Raw genomic sequence first — 18,534 nt, 5'->3', positions numbered from 1 at the left:
TGTGCGCCTGAGCAAGCGACGCATGCCTGAGCCTTAGAAACAGCTCGTTTCGAAGGCAACACCGCGTTCACTAGAGGCGCTTTTGTACCGCTTTGAAGCATCGAACTCGTGGCTCAGTGGTAACGTCTCCGTCTCACACTCCGGAGACCCTGGTTCGATTCCCACCCAGCCCATCTTGGAAGTTGCTTTTTATTTATGAAGTGCCTGCCGTGATTTATCGCTCACGGCCAACGCCGCGGACGCCGACGCCGACACCGACACCGACGCCGACGACACCGGCTTTTCTGCGACACGAGCTCCTTAACGCTATCGCGTTAAAATATTCACGTGTCGTGGGACTCATGGCTGCGTTCAGCTGCGGCGTAGCAAGGCCAGGAGAGAGGACACTGGAAACATGACCCTCTCCTTCCCCCATCGTCCCCCCGCCAAAGAAAAAATGAAGGAAAGAACAAAAATTGGCTGCGTTCACATAACGAACGGCGATTAAAATTTCCAGGCAAGCGCAAAAAAAACATAAGACCAATGAACTCCGTCCATCTTTGTCACCTTTTTTATTTCATAATTTATTTATTGGTAATTTCATAATTTATTTATTGGTCAAGATACAGGAAATTACAAGTGCGTATTATATAAAAGGAGGTCCCATAATTGAGGACTGTTTCGGGACCTCCTGTTGAAGATGCTTATGTCATGGATAAATATAAAACAAAAGCCAGGCACCGATATAAGTTGCCATGCTAAGGTATTGACAATTTTCGTTGGTAGGTGCGTAATGTTGGCCTAAGCAATCCCATGCATCATCCTCATGTACTGGTCATCATGCCGGTTGCTGTAAGAATCGCTGCTGCAAGGATTCAAAAGGCACAGAAATGGCTGGTGGAATCGCGGTAGAAGTTTCAACGAAGACAGACCAAAATCGGGAGTTAGCAGTGACCTGTTACAAAAAGAGAGACAAGAAAATGAATAATTAATAAATCTGTTCCTTTCCTTTTTCTCAGTTATTAACAACCTGCCTTTCGCAGTCTTGCCTTTCACACTCATTTCAAACCAATCCTCAAGTGGGCCGCATAAGCGATCCACAGAAAGTCTAGAGCTCACTCCACATGATAAAAGCGCTTTTTTTTCTTTTTGCTGTAAATGAATTTTGTTGCTACACAAATTTGACGAAGTTTAATTAAAGCATTTGCATGGGCTACACATGTTTCAAGTTACTGCCATGTTACTCAGGAAAAAAAATATTATTTGACATATTTGCAGTCGCTGCAAGGGCGACCGAACACCAATACAGCTTGCTATGAGAAGTGTTGGCCGACAAGGCATTAGTAACGTCTCGAAAATCGCAGCTTTGTTAGCTAATTCAGTGCGATGCTAATAAACTGAACAGTACGCGGTACATGCAGCTGTCCCGTACCAAAATTGTCTTGTATCAACTTGCCACGCAATATGAACCCGGGAAGGCACATTTTCATCAAATTAGCGTCATTCTGCGAAAAGCTGTGACAATAAAGTGCCTAATTTTTTAAGGAAAAGTCAGCAATGAGCTAGTTGGTTAGACATAATTAAAACTGTTTGTTTGTTTGTTTGTTTGTTTGTTTGTTTGTTTGTTTGTTTGTTTGTTTGTTTGTGTTATCGATTCTCGTTTAATGTTGAAAAGTAGAACATCTGCCGCCAGTGTGGGTGCACAAGAGGTTTTAAGGGATATACGGGGAACTTGACGTATTCGCACGTACCTGAACAAGTGAAAGGCATGCGGGAATGGTGTCTTCTCCAGGTTAGTCAGGAAAACCCTTCCAGTGGGATCGTGTCGAATGTGAACCTGGCCGCCTTTGTCCACCGTGTAGGAGATGGAGTGCCCATGACCCCTCGAGTCGTGGTAACCTTGTCGGCCCAGCACTATACCGTTTGGACCCGTGCTCATCTCTTGGAAAGAGCTGGCCGCGAACGACCTGATCTGTGGATGTGCCAGGCTCTGGGAGGCGCACAAGGTCGTCAGGATGAGAGCCGTATGCCAAGTATTACTCATGGTCACGCTTGCCGGCCTGCTGGTGAGAAAAATCGCGTGCGCGCACCGTGGAGTCATCCGGCATATGTGATCTAATCTCGACGCACTGCATGCGTATGCGAGACAGTGTGGGAAAAGTTGATTATCCCCAACATTTAATATATCAGGTTTAATACACGGGATCATATATAAGCAGGCTGGGATTGCGTAAGCGCATTTCATTTAGCGAATGACCAGGTCGCCGGGGAAGAACAAGCAAGCAATGAATCTGGTCTGTTTCTTTTTTTAATGAGAAGAATATTTTGGCCCACTCAGACCAGTTTGCTTCTCGGTTGTTTAGCTACCTAGCCATCTAGATACCCCACGAAAAATATGGGCCGACTTCGGAGATAGTGCAGTCTAAAAAATGAGCTATTGACCTGGGTATGTGCCGCTCTTCAACGGACCTCTGTGACGCTAACTTGCATCGCTGCCTATGTGTGCCACTGGGTACGCGCGGACTTCACGGTGGCGCCGCCAGAGGGCGCAGTGTGTCCAGAGCGAAGTGCGATAGAGGAGCCTGGCTGCAGCGCGTACACGCCTAATACATGACGCGTTTCGGTTATTCGCGTACTTGGCTAGTCCTCGTAGATTAGCTCTGCTCAAACTTTTTTTACTTTATTTTCTTTTCTTTTCTAACTTCCCTATGATGCTAGGGGGCATCAAGAGACCCCTCAGGTTCAGGTCGTATAGCTATATAGCTAATTATTGAGATAATGCGATAGAGACAGAGAGAGAGAGATGAAGAAGAGCAAATGCCGGGAGGTTAATCAGATATCAGTCTCCGGTTATTCCCGGTGAGTCCCGGTGATTACCGGTGATTACCGGGAGGTAATCAGATATTAGTCTCCGGAAATCTATCTTAGGTTGAGAGATAGGGGTTAGAAAGAAGACAGGGAGGAAAGGGTTTTAAAAAATTCACACACAGAGACACACGCATGAAGGGTGTTCCAGTTAGAAACGTTCACAAAGGCCGGTAGATCGAGATAATTCGAGAAAGTCCACAGGCACTTAATGGGCTCATGTTGATGGCAGCGTACACAGAAAAGAGGAGTACTGGCGTCAAAAAATGGGGTTGATGCTCAACATGTCGAACACCTAAGCAATATTCTGTCAACGCAAACAGGCTACACGGGCATTGTTGTGGTAGCAAGCAACTACCGAGCCCTTCCCATGCCAATGAAAAGCCACGCACGAAATGTAGTATCGGCGCCAAAAGTTTACAAAGTGCCGCGATCCACTGAACAGACTGATTTCTGCGTAGCGTAAGTGCACGTTTCCTCCACTTGTCTGTCCGAATATAGTGCGGGGTTTCGCGCAATTCGAGACCTCGTGCTAAATATATGGTGGTATTCTGCTACTTCGATCCTTCATCCAGTAAGACTTTTGACGCCAATAGTGCGTACCTTCATTGCGCACGGGATGTAAGCAAAAGCCCGGCCATTCTCTCTCGTTAAAACTGTGCTTCTCCTCTCATTGGGAATGTAATAGGCTCAGGACCCAAAAGAGGGTTCATGTGACTAAAATGAAACACGGTGTCACTTACGTTAAGTTTGCTTGAGAAGTGCGTTTTGTCTGAGGAAGCGCGGAGACGTGGCCCAGATATCTCCTTTCCAGACAGCTACACCAGCGCCGTTCAGTGAGCTGTCTTCACAGGCTGTCTGCTCCATAATATTCGGAACAATGCAACCGCGGACAGCTGCGCCGTACAAAGCAGATACCGGCATCCTTGAATGTATATATATATGCGGCATATCATTCGCTCGCACATGTTATTCTCGAGACCTTGTTGTTCAGGATCGTCTTATTCGTGTCTGTACGCCGTTTACATTGTAGCGCTACGCAATTCTCCGTGCAGTCCTGGGACGAAGCCGTACCCGCGGCGCCTTGACTCAAGCAGGGAAGAGGGTGTTCAATGTTGACGCGGAGTTACCACGTGCCTGCCTGCATGTGCTCTCTAGCTGGAATTGTGAATGTTTTTCTTGCATCGCATGTGTCTTCCAAGCATGTCCATCAACACGGCGGCGTACCTGATTCCTTTTGTAGGGTTGTCCAGGTACACGCACCTTGGTTTTAAAAAACGGAATGACACAAAATAGAATAAAAGACCCATTCTAAGATAAATAATAACAAAGGATCAACAGTCTTCCTATCTCAAGAAACCAGCGTTAGGTTAACGGGTACGCCTTGCACCTGTTTGCCTGTATCGGGTGATACAAGGAAGCTAGGAACACTAAACGCTCAGCATATGAATTGCAGAGACGTGAAAACACCGTGTCGGATTGTGACGGAAGTTCAAGTTGACAAACTGAAGTTAAAATTGCCAACTTGTGCAATAGGAGCGGCTAACCAAATCGCGGACAGATTGATGGAACTTCCTTTTCTCTCATCATTCCTTCCTTTTTCTTTTTTTTTTTTCGACAGTGCCAGGCGGCGGGTTGTGGAGAGTACAGTTCCGTGACGGCGCCTCACGTGCGGCTTTATAAAAGACAAAAAGGACCAGGGATGGGGGGGGGCAGCTTACCTTGGCGAATGCGAGCCATGAACTGATATGGCCGCCTGGTGTTTCAATAACTTTGTTTAAAGGAAGAGAGGAAGTTGAAGGGTGGGGGGGGGGGGGGGGAGCTCTGAAGCACAGCCCAAGGATAAAGAGGCGGAAAGGGCACTTTAAAGCGGCAGCCGGCAGGGAGGCGGTGCCACGCTGGAGGCTCAGATCTCAGTCAGTGCGTTCTATACTCCGGGGTCGCCAGGGGTCCGCCCCTTCTTCGGGCAGGCACCCTCGGCAACCACTTGTCCCGGGACCGCCACTGTCGCCGCCTCGCCGGTGTAACAACACGCCGCTGACAACCGCGAGCGCCGAGAGCTTGGGGCTTCGAGGTGGTGTTTGAGGGGGTGCTGAGCCCCCGAGCACAATAGGGCCCGCGGTAGACCAGCAGCCGGGTTCGGTCCCTAACGAGACCGTAATCGAGCGCGCAACCAAAGCCGAACCGCAGCTGTGTCAGCACAAAGAGTGTCTCGCAGCACCTGCCGCACGTGCGTCGGGCGATGAAGGGAGCAGCGCGGCCTCCGCCGTGACTAAGCGGCGCCCCCGGTGACTCCGATGTGCGCCCAACGCCACGGCCGCGGATGTGCCGCCCCACCACCGCCAGGGCGCGTATTAGATGCGGTCGCTCCCTGCGCTGATGAAGCGGTCTTCTTTGTGCCATTTACTTTTCCATTACCAGATTCCCGGCGCGCTTCCCCGTAGGCTCGTTTCGGGCTATACAGCGTGTCCAGCATAGGACGTGGTGCGAGCTGTCGCCTGCGGCGACGTGGCCGATACGATGCGGTGAAAGCGGGGGAGGGGGGGGGGGGAAGCCACCGAAGCACTCAATAGGGCTGTGCTACTGGGACATGGCAAGGGAAGAGGAGTTGTGCCTTTTAAATCAATCAAATCCTCGCCGCAGTTGGCGGTAGAATGAATGGAGTTGGAACGGAATGAGAGGAACGCAGCTTCCGTGTCACGTGCACAGACGACGCGTATCTAGGTTCTTACGACGTAACTCTTTGGAAATAACGTATCATAACGGCAGGTCACTACAGTAATCACGTAAGAACTGTACTAAAACGACGTACTTATGTGAGTCATCTATAAAACGTCTTCTCTGCAGCGAGGTACGAGTGATAATTACGGTAACGGTAACATTTAATAGCCTGTAAATGATGATCTCCTTTAGAGAAACGGTCACCTGTGCGCACATTTGTATTCATTAAAGCGAACACCGCTACTGCTCGGAGTTTTCGTTGTTGAGCCACTGACTACAATAGTGCATGCGTAATTATTTTTCTAGAGAGAACGGATGAGAATAATCACGCCGCATAAGCTCTATACACTTCAAAATAATTTACACCCTTAAAAGTTAACAAGGGTGTAAATTTACCAATAACTCCCACCCTTACAATCCTACTGGGTGGAATGGTGTGAGTTATAGACTCATTAGATAGTTTTAATTAGGAGGACGCAAGGCGTTAGGGCCCCGTAATCTAAAACTCTCTATTTACGCATTTATTTATTTTCGGGGCGTTAATTATTTTACAGCGTAGAGTAATTTGAACTGCCAGTAAGGCACGAGAACTGACGCTGAACTGAGATGTCTTCTTTTTTTGTCAGATACGAGCGCAATAGTTATTTATTTATTTATTTATTTATTTATTTATTTATTTATTTATTTATTTATTTATTCCATACCGCAAGCCACTATAGGGTCCAATTAGCGGGGCAGGCACAACATGTTACAAAATGCAAAATCAGCGCAAAACACAATACCAGCAAGAATGATAGGCGAACAAAAAAAAACAGGAAACAGAACTTTCAACGGACAAAGAGGTAATTTAGATTAAAAATTGGCAGTCTCGCCGGAAAGGCGAAGCAACAGCTGTCTGCGATAGGAAGGTTTAGAGTCGCGCTTTACCTTCTCGGGTTGTGTTCTAACTACGAGCGGGTCCGACTAAAATCCCTAGGTATACTCTTTAAGCTGTTATATTTTTCTTCTATTCACTGCATGCTTGGAAGAAGTACTGAAGCTATTAAACTGGGAAGACTTAGGAGTGAGGATCAACGGCGAATGTCTCAGCAACCTTCGGTTTGCAGATGGCATTATCCTGTTCAGCAACACTGGGGACGAGTTATATTAAATGATTGAGGACCTTAACAGAGAGAGTCTACGAGTGTGGTAGAACATTAATATGGCAGAAGACAAAGATAATTATCAATAACCTGGCAAGGGAACAAAAATTCATAATCGCCAGTCAGCCTCTAGAGTATGTGAAGGAGTACGTTTACAAAGGTCAATTATTCACAGGGGACCCTGATCATGAGAAGAAAACTTACAGAAGAATAAAAATGGGTTGGAGCGCGTACGGCAGATATTGTCAGATCCTGACTGGAAGCTTACCATTATCATTGAAAAGAAATGTGTACAATCAGTGCATTCGACCGGTGCTAACATATGGGGCAGATACTTGGGGACTGACAAAGAGGCTTGAGAACAAGTTTAGGACCGCGCAAAAAGCGATGAAACGAAGAATGTTAGGCCGCGGCGTAACGTTAACAGACAGAAAAAGAGTGGTGTGGATCAGAGAGCAAACGGGGACAGCCGATATTTCAACTGACATTAAGAGAAAAAATGGAGCTGGGCAGGTCATGCAATGCGTAGTTTAAATAACCGGTGGACCATCAAAGAATGGCTGCCAAGAGAAGGGAAGCGCAGTCGAGGACGGCAGAAGAGTAGGTGGGGCGATGAAATTAGGAAATTCGCAGGCGCTAGTTAAAATCGGCTGGTGCAGAACAGAGGTAATTAGAGATCGCAGGGAGAGGCCTTCGTCCTGCAGTGGACATAAAATGGCATTATTATTATTATTATTATTATTATTATTATTATTATTATTATTATTATTATTATTATTATTATTATTATTATTATTATTATTATTATGAAAAATTAGAAAAATATTGAGGGACATTAGGTTCGACTAGCGCGGGCGCGACACATGCGGGTGCTCCAACATTTCTGGCTTCCTTAAAAGCTGTAACACGCCGTGTAGGGCCTGTATGACAACATACCAAAGGCGCCACTACAATGCCCGTAAAGAGGCGCTTCAGTAAACATACATCATTTTCAGGCTTGAGCAGTGACATCGTTTTGCACTTACAACATTTATGATAGTCTAGCTGAGGAGAATTAAGATAAAAGCCACTCGCTGTTAATCTTATGTTTCATGACATTTGTTTGCGGGCTGCCATTCTCAAAATTCGGAGGAATAATTTAGTCGAGCAAGTAAGACCTGGTTCGAGCAACTTAGCGGCTGAATAGTATAGCATCGGCGTAGGGCACGAAGATGTAGAACACCTATACCTACATACATGTGACGCTCCATGGCGACGGCGACAACGACGGCGAAAATTCGCCTGTAGTGTCGATATAATTACTATCGCAATAAAAGAAAACCCGAGTGGTTTAAAGTGACGTAAAATTGGCAAAACCTCTAGAAAGTAAAGTGAACTAGCAAACACTTCAAGGGAGCGAGAGAGAAATGAGGTGTAGAGAAGGCGGTAAATTAACCAGATGTGATTCGGGATCGTTACCTCGCACGTGGGAAGAAGGAAGCGAAAAAGGATAGTGTATAGGATACCGGTATGATAACTGTTAGTTTGCTTAACATTTTTGTTATTCGAAAGGAAACCAATCCTCACTTTGCTAACGTATAAAATCTATAGACGTAGTGGAAAAGAATAGAAAAGTTAGGTTGGGGAGCGGGGTGGGGTGTAGTAAGGAGTAAAATTGGAAGATGGAATGCAAAATACAAGAGGGCGTTCCAGGCTGGCTTTTTTCATTCTTCCATTTCTTTTTTTTTTTTTGGGGGGGGGGGGGGGTGAAGGGTGTTGATGGTGCAGAGTTAGGAAATTGAGGCTGCAAATTCGAGAGTATGTCACAGGACGCCGATGAGTAAATGTCTTTCATCTTTAAAATCACAAGAATGGATGCTTGGACGTGTTGATATTGCATCGCTAAATGAAGTAGTGTTAAACACAGAGTCGGCGCTGGACCCAACAGCGCCGCGGTGTTCAGCTCCGTATCTGTCTGTGTTTTTCGCATTCTTTCATTTTACAGCTCGTCTTGAAAGTAATTGCAGACCCAAATACGCAATGATTCAATTGCAAATACAAGTCGAACATACCTTGTGTTTCAATTAAAACGGTATTGGGTGGATTTTTTTTACACCTACATAACTTTTTAAAATCGCCTCTGGCAGATAGCATAATTCTATTAATTGAGCTGGACTACTCAAACAGGTTGATATTACTTGCACGAGAAGTCAGAATGCATATTCGATTAGTTAACGAAATTTCACTCATTAACTTTTTAATGAAGCATTTTACAGCACATATTGCAACTTACGAATTGTAACGGTGACACACACACGAAGGGTATTTTTTGTGTGTGCATTTTTTAACTTTTCTCCCTGTCCTCCATCTAACCCCTATCTCCCAACCCCAGTGTAGGGTAGCAAACCGGAGACTAATATCTGGTTAACCTCTCTGCCTTTCCTCTTCATCTCTCTCTCTCTCTCTCTCTCTCTCTCTCTCTCTGTAACGGTGAGTTGGCAAGGCACATCTACTGGGAGCGAATTTTCAGGATGACACCAGTTCGAGATATTCATTTCCGAAGTGTGCGACGAAATACATTACATTGAATTACCCACACATTGCATTATGTAAACAGCGGTAATGCGCTATAGCAAGCAAACATGACGTTATAAGACCATGTTTACCTATAACAACTTTACGTTCTAAGAAGTGTGACTGACTTGTGTTGTTGGTATACCATCAACTTTGTTGCAAGAGAGTGTATTAATTGGCACGCAGTAAAACCGGACGACAGGAGACAAGTACGAAAAGCCGGACAGATCTAGGACAGACACAGAAATGCTCTCAATGCATATATGTACGTCAATAAGCGCATGTAATATAAGTAAGAGCATCACACCTCCTGTGAAGCACGCCCTTGTGCACTACTTTTTTGTATAGAAAGAAGTTGTGCACAATAAGTATACTTATTCAGTGCGTTAAAAAAATGTTCAGGAAACAATGCAAATAATGCATCTTCATACCCGTACCTATTTTTTTTTTGCTTTTTGTTAATATGGTTTCTTGAAAATGCATTAATAAAGCCTGACAACAAGAATTCGTAGAAATCAGTTCGTCACATAACTTGCGAGCACCTGTCTATGTCGTTACATGTTAGTGTGAGCGGTTTCGCTTGTTTAAATAGAACGTTTATGTGCGAAATAAGATCGTTGTTTGTGTTAATTGTTCTCTTTCTTTTTTTCTTTTTGAAACTTAACTAGAAAAATTCCCAGCTTTGAACTGCTGGGCTACAAAACCCCCGATTTCTCCCCGGTTTCCCTCTTTAAATATACCACCCGATTTTGCCCACCGAATTCTAAAACATACAATACCCGAAAATGAAGGACCCTAAATAAACAAGAACTGCACGTTTCGGAGCGCGTTAACGAGAGTTCTAAGTTGTGTCGTACAGTATAGTCCCCTCTCACGTAAAACGCATAATTATATTGTCAGGTTGTATAGTGACTGTAAATAACGACCCAACGTCAAAACTGCGAGCTACGAATTTAACTCCTTAATTGGCGAACTCGTGCGCAGCAAAGCAAGTAACACTCTGGCACAATGATAGCGGCGATCAAAGTCGGCGATCGTCGGGAACCCGATCCACAGGTCAAGCGCGTCGGGTTTTGTTCAGGAATCGTCGAAGGTTCCAGCGTTGCTTCGAAGGTTCCAGTTGTTGCTTCGCTGGTGCCTGCGTGCCTTTCATAAAGTACTACCTAATTCGTGCCACGCATGCAATCTGCTTGCACGAGGTGCTGTGACAACAGACAACGTATAGAATCAGCGATAACAGAAAGGCGTGTCTTGCGCCGCGTGATAACATTGTAGCATATTGGTATCCTGAAGAGCGGTCACCCAAATTATAAACAATTTATACGCTTGTCAATATGAAGCGCATGCAGTTTATCTTCAGCATTTCTCCTACTTATAAGAAGAGATGACTGACGTGACTCACTGTCGATAATAGTTACTGAAAATTAGACTACAAGCCTAAGTTGTGGTGGCATGAGCGCTTTTATACTGCTGAGATGTTCCCTGCAATAGCGGGTGACACTGGTGCAGCTAGTATAAGGGTGTTGTTTTACTTCTCGTTTTCGTTTTCTTTTTTTAGGTAATAAAATATCTAAAGATCTCCTGTTGGCATGTACCAAAATTCCACTCCTCGAGCTGCGACTACTTGAATTGAAAAGTAATAGGCTGATCTTTTAAATTTTGTTAATTAACTTTTAGATAACTTATCTTATGGAAGATATTGCAATTTCCGTATTGTAGCCGGTGAGTTGGCAGTGCATATCCACTTGAAACGAATTCTGATGATGTCCCTAGATTCGAAGCATGCGTTCTAAAACTGTGTGACGAAATACACTGACACTGGCGTTCCAGGAACCGAATTCACAAAGCTTTTCATTTGTAAGTGCTCTTTGCGTCTGACCGGTTGCCTTCGCTAATATTATTTCTGGTATGAGGATTGGCTAGATTGTTTTTTTTTTAAGAACAATTATATAGCGTGAAAGCATTTTGTGAATACGGATCTAGTTGTTCTTGCAATTCAATACTTAAAAAGGCGTTTTGTTAAGTAAAAGTAAGCGGGACAGTCATGAATTTTTACCGTAAGTTTCGCGGCGCCAATCTCAAACCTGGTGTTAGTTTCAAAATTCTTTCCGGGCGGATCTGCCTTGAGAACTCACTGGCTTCAATTCCTAAATTACAATATGTGCCCAAAGTAGCTATAGGCAAAATTCATTGATAAAAGCGAATTAAGGATTTTTTTCTTTTTTGTTATGTAAATCTCCGCCAGTTCAAGTAAGCTAGCGCAGGAAGTGCACTTGCGATGTATGCCACATGCAATCGCTTTTTTTCTTTTTTTGTAATTCTGTTAACTTAGATAAAGTAGCATCAGATTCATACCTGAACCAGACATAAATATTGTGCAGAGTCAGTCAGTTATGATTTTATACCCATACGCATTAAACATGCGTCAATGACAATTAAAATGACAATGGTTGATGGCAATGGCCAAACATTTCCACGTATAGAGACCCGCGTCTTTATCAATGAGCAACCAGGCAGCGGCAGCTGGACATGCGGCATGTTCCCCTGCTGGCACGATCGCCGAGTTCTAATTATTAATTAAGCTATCAATATTTCCATTGGGCTCTCTATAATAGTGACACCACCCGAGCCATATGTAAAAAAAAGGAGGAACGTGCCGTTCAGTCCTACAAGGACACCAACATCAAACAGCTACCAGCGAAGCTACGTTCCTTCATCAGCTGCCGTTTTATGAATAAAACGAAGCACGCAGTAACCAGTGCCTTCCTTCTTCCTGCTCTCAAACAAACATAAAAAAAAGAACAACCACACTCTGTCCCTACTGGCAGAGTATGGAGGCGCTGTCCGCACCTGCAACATTCGCCGGAGAAGATGATGCTCGCTTGTTGATGCGCCCCTGTTTGATCTCGCTACGAACACAGCACTTTATTCAAACTCGGTCTTTATTTTATGTAAGGGATACGCGCACCCTCGGGCGAGAACAAACCAGCCACCGCGATCAAGCGTGCCCCACAGCTGGTTCGCTCCCGTGGTGGGGATGTCGCGGCGGGTGGTTGGTTCACCGCTTTGGGACCGGCCCATCGCTCCGCCTTTCGGAAAGGCGGCCGCACCGCATGGCTTCAAAGTTTGGCCGGCAAAGCAACCGACTGGAAGCTCGCAGGGTGAGTACGGAATCCTGGGTCTATCTAGTTCATTGCGTTGGCCCTGGTCTGCGCACTAGTACGCCGCTAGTATTTGGATGTGCGTAAAGGTAACATTTGTGCATGAAGACATCAATATTCGTAGCGTTAATTGATGTGTTCTTGTTAAGTGCTTTCTATTAGTGGATAGCCAAGTCACTTGTATGTCGTAGAAGCTCGGTAAACCTGGAGGGGGTGGGGGTGGGGTGGGGGCGGTTGAAAGACGGCCATAACGGTTTACTAAATTACACGATACTGTACGTAACTACCGCTTTATTTTCGAATATAAGATTAACTTGAGATTTAAGAACAAAAATTTTCTACTCCCATTGTGCTAATGAAATACGTGTGAAATGCGGAAATCTTGCGCCGATTGAAAAACCATGAACAGATTCAAATAAAATGTGGTAGGTTTGAGAGCTAAAGCTAAACTCTACCGACCGCTGGAAGGAATATCTATGACTATGGCCACAAATGTCCTACAAGAATTGCCAAAAATTAGCGAATGAAAATAATTTGAAGCACGAAGTTCACAAATTTTCAACTCTTCAACAGAAACAGGTTTCGCAATTCTGTAAGCTGTATCCGTTAAATGGTTTGAAGTGGAAAATCATGTTGTATTATTTCACAACTTACGTAGAATTATTACATTGCTTGCGTGAATTCTACGAATCCCTAATCGCGAACTTGTGGCGCATTTCAACACGGCGCACATGAATTTTGTCCTCTTTACATGTTCCAATAAATGCACCTTATATAATTGGGATATCATTTTCTAACGTTTATCTACGTAACAGCAAACCCTATGCTTATATGCTTATATTTAGAAATAATACAGATAGTTAAGAAGTTTGATAATTAGAAAAAAAATTCTGCCCCTGGAGTCGGTAGATTTCTAAGTAGATTTTTTTCTTCTTCTTTTAATGCAACGAATGTCATTGAAATCGGTTCAGTGAATGACAACCAAAACTATTTCTCTAGTCCTACGTATTCAGCATAGGTTCTCCAACATAAAGCTTTGCTCTAGAGCACAGTTTGTGATCATAGAGAAATCTCTACGACGAACAGCCTCCGTTGGCGCATACGGGCACCGAGGCACGCACTTCGTTGCACCTGCTCAGCGTTCGCCACAAAGCGCTCGAGAAGTACTCCACGAATGACGCTAGACATTCACGCGACGCGCCCTCGCACCCCCCCCTCCTCTCCCCTCGTGTCGTTCGCAATGTTCATTTGCAGTGCTCTCAGAGTCCTGAAGCCGTGTTCACCGCAGCGTGACGAGAGGTGAAACCTCGTTATAACGAAACTACGCAGATTCGACGACGTTGACTTCGTTATATGCATTCTTTCGGCACGAAACCGCATGTCTTAAGCAGAACAAACAAATGCCAATAGAAATAAACCACCTTCACCAGCTAACCGCTGGTCTGTCATAATGGGTACCAAAGGAAGGGAGACCTAATCGAGAATATAGAACGTCATTAAACGGAGTGATGAGATTCTGAAATTTTCAGACATGCTGTTAACTGTGCTGACACAGGAGACCGGTAATCGGAGGTCACTAGAAGTCCTCGTTTCTAAGTGGATTTGAATCGGCTGATGAAACCTCGGGCCTCTGAAATGGTTTCTATAGCTAAGAAATGGTGAGCAGTTTGTTTAACTCACGTGTTTTAGTGCGTCGTAGCTGAGCTTGTAGTCTGTGAGGATGTCACAGGCAATTTTCGCTGGCCATCGCATGCGTCTCCGCGCCAAATATATGTTCTAAACATCTCGTAGTTTCTCCCAGAACTTGCGAGTGAGTCTATGGTACGCGCAGAAGCCACCACACCGTTTCGAGAAAAGTGTCCATCATGGTGCTTTGACCTATCGTTTCCTTCGTTGTACCCGTAGTTGCACACTGCTTCTACGGCGGTATTTCACCCCATCTGGACTGATAGCCTTTTCCTATCATCCGTATCCTGTAATAGCCGCACTCTGCCTGCTCACCTATAGTAACGCAGCGGAGTTCTGGGCAACTTTTATGAGACAACCCCCTAATCGATTTGAAGGAAATTTGTTGCAATTGAGAGAAAGGAAAATTCTATTGTTACTGTAAAAGCAAAATTTTGATTTTTCGCTGGCGTTTAAAAAGGAATTGCCATAAGTTTCCAAGTTTAAAAGAAATAGAAGCGCGAAGTTTACAAATTCCTAACTCTGCGCCAGAAACAGATAGGGCAGTTCTGTAAACTGCATCCGTTATGAGCACCTAAAGCGGATAAAGTTGATGCATTAATTTACAGTTCACGTGAATTAATTGCAATGTTTATAAGGGTTTTGCAAAAGTTCTCCTCATCTATTAGCGGTATATTTTATAGCTGCATATATTATATCATGTACGTCCGCTTTAGATGCAATATTAGGCGCCGTTCACAGAATTGTGGTATCATTTTTCATTGCTGAGTTACAGAGTTGTAAAATTGATAGCCTTGCTTTTCTTTAATTTTGATATTTTCAACAATTTTCGATAAAAAATCGACGACGTAAATAAAGAATCTGCTTCTTACAGTAACTATATTATACCTTGATCTTTTAAACGTAAAACCCCTCATCAAATCCGGTGCTGTGGTTGCTGAGAAAAACGACTTCTGTATTTCCGTCTGTATATATAGATAGGAGCCCGTTAGCTAAAGCTTCTTCTTAAGGGTGCTGGATATCCAAATAATGTGATCTTGTTTTCGTGTAGCAAAGTAAAAAAAAAATAATCTGAAGCATATTAGTTGCAACAGCTGTGCGGGGAAAAAAGCGCTACAATTTTTGTTGCTTTTAAATTTGATTTTATAACACCTTCTGGTTGGCACAGCACAGCCTTAGTCGCTTTTTCGCCACTAGACCCAATTTAACTAGATACGTACATAGCTTTCGCACGGGGTTAAATAATGTAAGGAAAAGGTTCAGAGACCGACGTCGTCTTTCTTCTTCCAAAAAAAGTTGGATGTGTCTGTTTCTTGTAGGAGACTAGGAAATGCCGGAGATCAGTGCAGGAACATTTTTACGGTAAAACAGAAGACGCAGTTTGTCTCATGTTCAATAAGGGTTGTTTACCAGTGCTCAACCACGTGCGAAATAATTTACACAGACCAAACTGAGCGTGGCGTTAACACTATGGATTAAGTGAGCATAAAAGTTCGTCAAGCGAAAACGTCCAGTTGCGTTTCTTGCACGTGTACACTGTGGCCAGTGTAGCTGCATGCGTATATATATATGAGAAAAAAAAGAACAATAGAAAACAAAAAGACTCTGTACTGCAGGCCAGAATTGGCATGAACATCTGGCCATTGAGACATACCACATAAAATAATATGTAGATACGGGCATATACAGAACGTCAGTCATTTTGCATGACGCTGAGGTTTTGCACCTTGATGGATGATTAACAAGCTGTACTTCACTGTTTGTTCTCGCATTGCATGGAGCATGCGCATGTTTCGTGTACGCATACTGGATGATATTCCAATAAAAAAAAATCAGTTGTGAGTCTGTGCCCGCGCTATGCCTTTCACCGTCCTTCGTGCACTCATACCAATTTTCGTTCAGTGCGTGGTTTTGTAATAATCCCCGTATAGTAGTTAGTGGCACCGAATACGAATGGTGTGATATATTGTCAGCGCGGATACAATTACATATCGATGTGCACTTATAACTGCCGCATTTCCTTAACCAAATTGTTCTGCACCTTCGTTACGTCCGCAGTTTCGCTATATCCGTCAATTCGCTACAGCGGTCTTTGTTTCCTGGCGATATAAGGTTCGTCCATCCTTAACATTACCAGGCCGGCAAGCCCCTTCATGAGTGCCGGCGGCGAAGAGACGGCCCTCGTGGCCGCGCAACCCCTGCCGGCGGGTTGCCGGTCTCGGCCCTTCTCGGCGCCTTCGTGCAGCCAGCCGCTGCGACGGATGCTGCTGGACGCCGGCGGTTCGCGGCCCGTGACGAGGCCGGTGCCCGTGGCGTGCGCCGGCGTCGAGCTCCTCCTGCCCGCGTCCGCGAACCCGCTGTGCGCGCGGCTGGCCCGCGACTGCCACGAGCAGAACGCGACCGTGTCGCGGCTGTCGTGCGGCCGCCTCTCGCTGACCACGACGCGCGCGCTGTGCGCGGGCGAGGAGCTCCGGCCGTGGCTGTCGCCCGCGCTGCTGGCCGAACTGGGTGTGCCGGTGGCGCTGGCGCCGGCGCACATCCGCGGCCACCGGTGCTACGCGTGCCCGGACTGCGGCGCGGTCTTCGAGCAGCCCAACCCTCTCAAGGCGCACCTGGCGCTGGACGCGTGTGGCGGCAAGCCGCCCAGGCTGGCGCCTCCCAGGCACGCGTGCGCCTTCTGCGGGAAGCTCTACTCGCGCAGGTGAGGAGGCAGAGGCGTGCTGGGTCTCTCCCCGCGCTCGCCGAGCGGTACTCGACTCGAAAATCTTTCCTCTAAACGACAGCACTGCAGCCATTCCTCGACCGAAGCACAGAAATTCCGTTTCAACGACACTCTTGAACATCGATTTCTGCAATGAGCACTTACTTTCCGTGTTCATGTAGACGCTGAGAGAACCTGGTTACGATATTTTAGCTCAGGAATCCCGCAGGCGCATTACTGAAGCGCCGTGACCACTTACACTTACAGTGTAAAGAAGGGGTCCTGGCAGCCATACAGGAGTGGCTGCAGGCCACATCATCTTTAGTCGTTCGCAACATATGTGAAATACTTGGTATGATATGGGGCACACTTACCTCCTGCAACATGCGGATGCCGCCATGCCCTCTGCATCCAAGTAGAACGATGATGAAGTAGAATGCTCGAACACATGTCACGCGCTCACCTTTCGGCCACCGGTATACCCAAAAACAGCAATAAATTACACTTTTCCAGAGTAACAAGACCTACGTAACAATACAGAATACACCGCACTAATGTTTTGTTAGTGTAATGGTAGCTTTGCTATATAATAACAACAGAAACGAACGCAAACCTGTGATTTTCCCATCGTCATCGCCTAAAGGCTCAGCGCTTATCTGCTAGAACGCGGCGCGGCCTACGCGACGCAGCATTTCCAAGCAGCGTGCGCGTGTTTGCAGGTACGGCCTCAAGATCCACGTGCGCACGCACACCGGCCACAAGCCCCTGGAGTGCCGATTCTGCCACAGGCCGTTCAGTGACCCGTCCAACCTGAACAAGCACGTGCGCCTGCACGCGCAGCGGGATTCGCCCTACCGCTGCGCGCTGTGCGCCAAAAGGCTGGTCCGACGCAGGGACCTTGACCGACACCTGCGCGCAAGGCACCAGCTCGAGGCTCCGCCTGTGATGACAGCGACCAGAACGCCTCGTGCGCATGTGGCCACTGCGACAGCTGCAGCAGCGTCGGCACTCTCTTCAACACACGCGACGCAGACTGTTCTTCGAGTGATGCACAAATGACTGGTACAGAAAGGGGGGGGAGGGCGTTTGTGAAAGCTTACACGCCGCAGCTTACGCCAAACGTGTACGTCACCGGTCTCCCAGCACGCTGCTCAACCGACCCGCCTCCGATACATCCTTTGGAATGGTTCTTCAACACCGATATCATCACCGACAAAGTGAGAAGTGCTAAGCGTTCGCAACAGGCACACGACGAGTCTATTTTACTAATATAATTTCCGAAACACGGATAAGGTTGTTTTGCTCTTCCCTTCTATATCTTATGGACCGACATTGCTCGCCTTACTTAAGTTTACTTCCTTATTTTACCAAGAATAAAAAAAAAGAATATACCATCGTCAGCGTGACAGTATTGGATCAAAGCACTCCATCCTATCGCGCAAATAGAACATCCATGCGACGGTGAGTGGAGAAATGATGTTGGGTATCCTCTGCACGCATTGCGGTACGACCGTCTACATCTGTAACTCTGGGGTGTGGCAGCGTCCATAGAATCATATCTGCTCCTTAATTGTTAATTCATCGTACTTTTGTTAACAGCGCAAAGGGGAACGGACAAAAGGAAGAAACACGACAACACCGTCCTTTTTTCCACGGACAACACTTCGGTCCGCGTCGCTTTGCGCTGTTAACAAAAGTACGATGAATCCTAACCAACCAACTCACC

At 45.8% G+C, this 18,534-nt stretch overlaps 2 protein-coding genes across 3 annotated transcripts; one reads left to right on the top strand and one right to left on the bottom strand.

Moving 5' to 3' along the window:
• Positions 1–528: 528 nt before the first annotated feature.
• On the bottom strand, positions 529–3,740 carry LOC142585702 (uncharacterized). Of its 2 annotated transcripts, none has more exons than XM_075696666.1 (3): positions 3,588–3,740; positions 1,731–2,042; positions 529–934 (listed from the first exon to the last, which is right to left on the bottom strand). In XM_075696666.1, exons 2-3 carry the CDS (start codon positions 2,021–2,023, stop codon positions 781–783), a joined length of 447 nt encoding a protein of 148 aa, XP_075552781.1. In that variant the 5' UTR covers positions 2,024–2,042; positions 3,588–3,740; the 3' UTR covers positions 529–780. The 2 variants fall into 2 exon arrangements, with proteins under 2 accessions (XP_075552781.1, XP_075552780.1); XM_075696665.1 differs by having other exon boundaries at positions 1,731–2,039.
• Positions 3,741–16,260: 12,520 nt separating this feature from the next.
• On the top strand, positions 16,261–17,877 carry Prdm13 (PR/SET domain 13). The gene is made up of 2 exons (XM_075697605.1): positions 16,261–16,808; positions 17,528–17,877. Exons 1-2 carry the CDS (start codon positions 16,261–16,263, stop codon positions 17,865–17,867), a joined length of 888 nt encoding a protein of 295 aa, XP_075553720.1. The 3' UTR covers positions 17,868–17,877.
• The last annotated feature ends 657 nt before the right edge of the window (positions 17,878–18,534 follow it).

This window comes from Dermacentor variabilis, chromosome 6 (genome assembly GCF_050947875.1).
Source record: "Dermacentor variabilis isolate Ectoservices chromosome 6, ASM5094787v1, whole genome shotgun sequence".
Taxonomy (NCBI): Eukaryota; Metazoa; Arthropoda; class Arachnida; order Ixodida; family Ixodidae; genus Dermacentor; species Dermacentor variabilis.
This window is presented reverse-complemented; position numbering and strand designations above follow the sequence as displayed.

Bases quoted from the DNA above. Each gene is read 5' to 3' on its own strand.
- Prdm13 (XM_075697605.1), top strand. From the start codon at position 16,261: ATGAGTGCCGGCGGCGAAGAGACGGCCCTCGTGGCCGCGCAACCCCTG. The intron at 16,809-17,527 runs GTGAGGAGGCAG...GCGTGTTTGCAG, and splicing joins GGGAAGCTCTACTCGCGCAG to GTACGGCCTCAAGATCCACG.
- LOC142585702 (XM_075696666.1), bottom strand. From the start codon at position 2,023: ATGAGTAATACTTGGCATACGGCTCTCATCCTGACGACCTTGTGCGCC. The intron at 935-1,730 runs GTACGTGCGAAT...TTTTTGTAACAG, and splicing joins CATGCCTTTCACTTGTTCAG to GTCACTGCTAACTCCCGATT.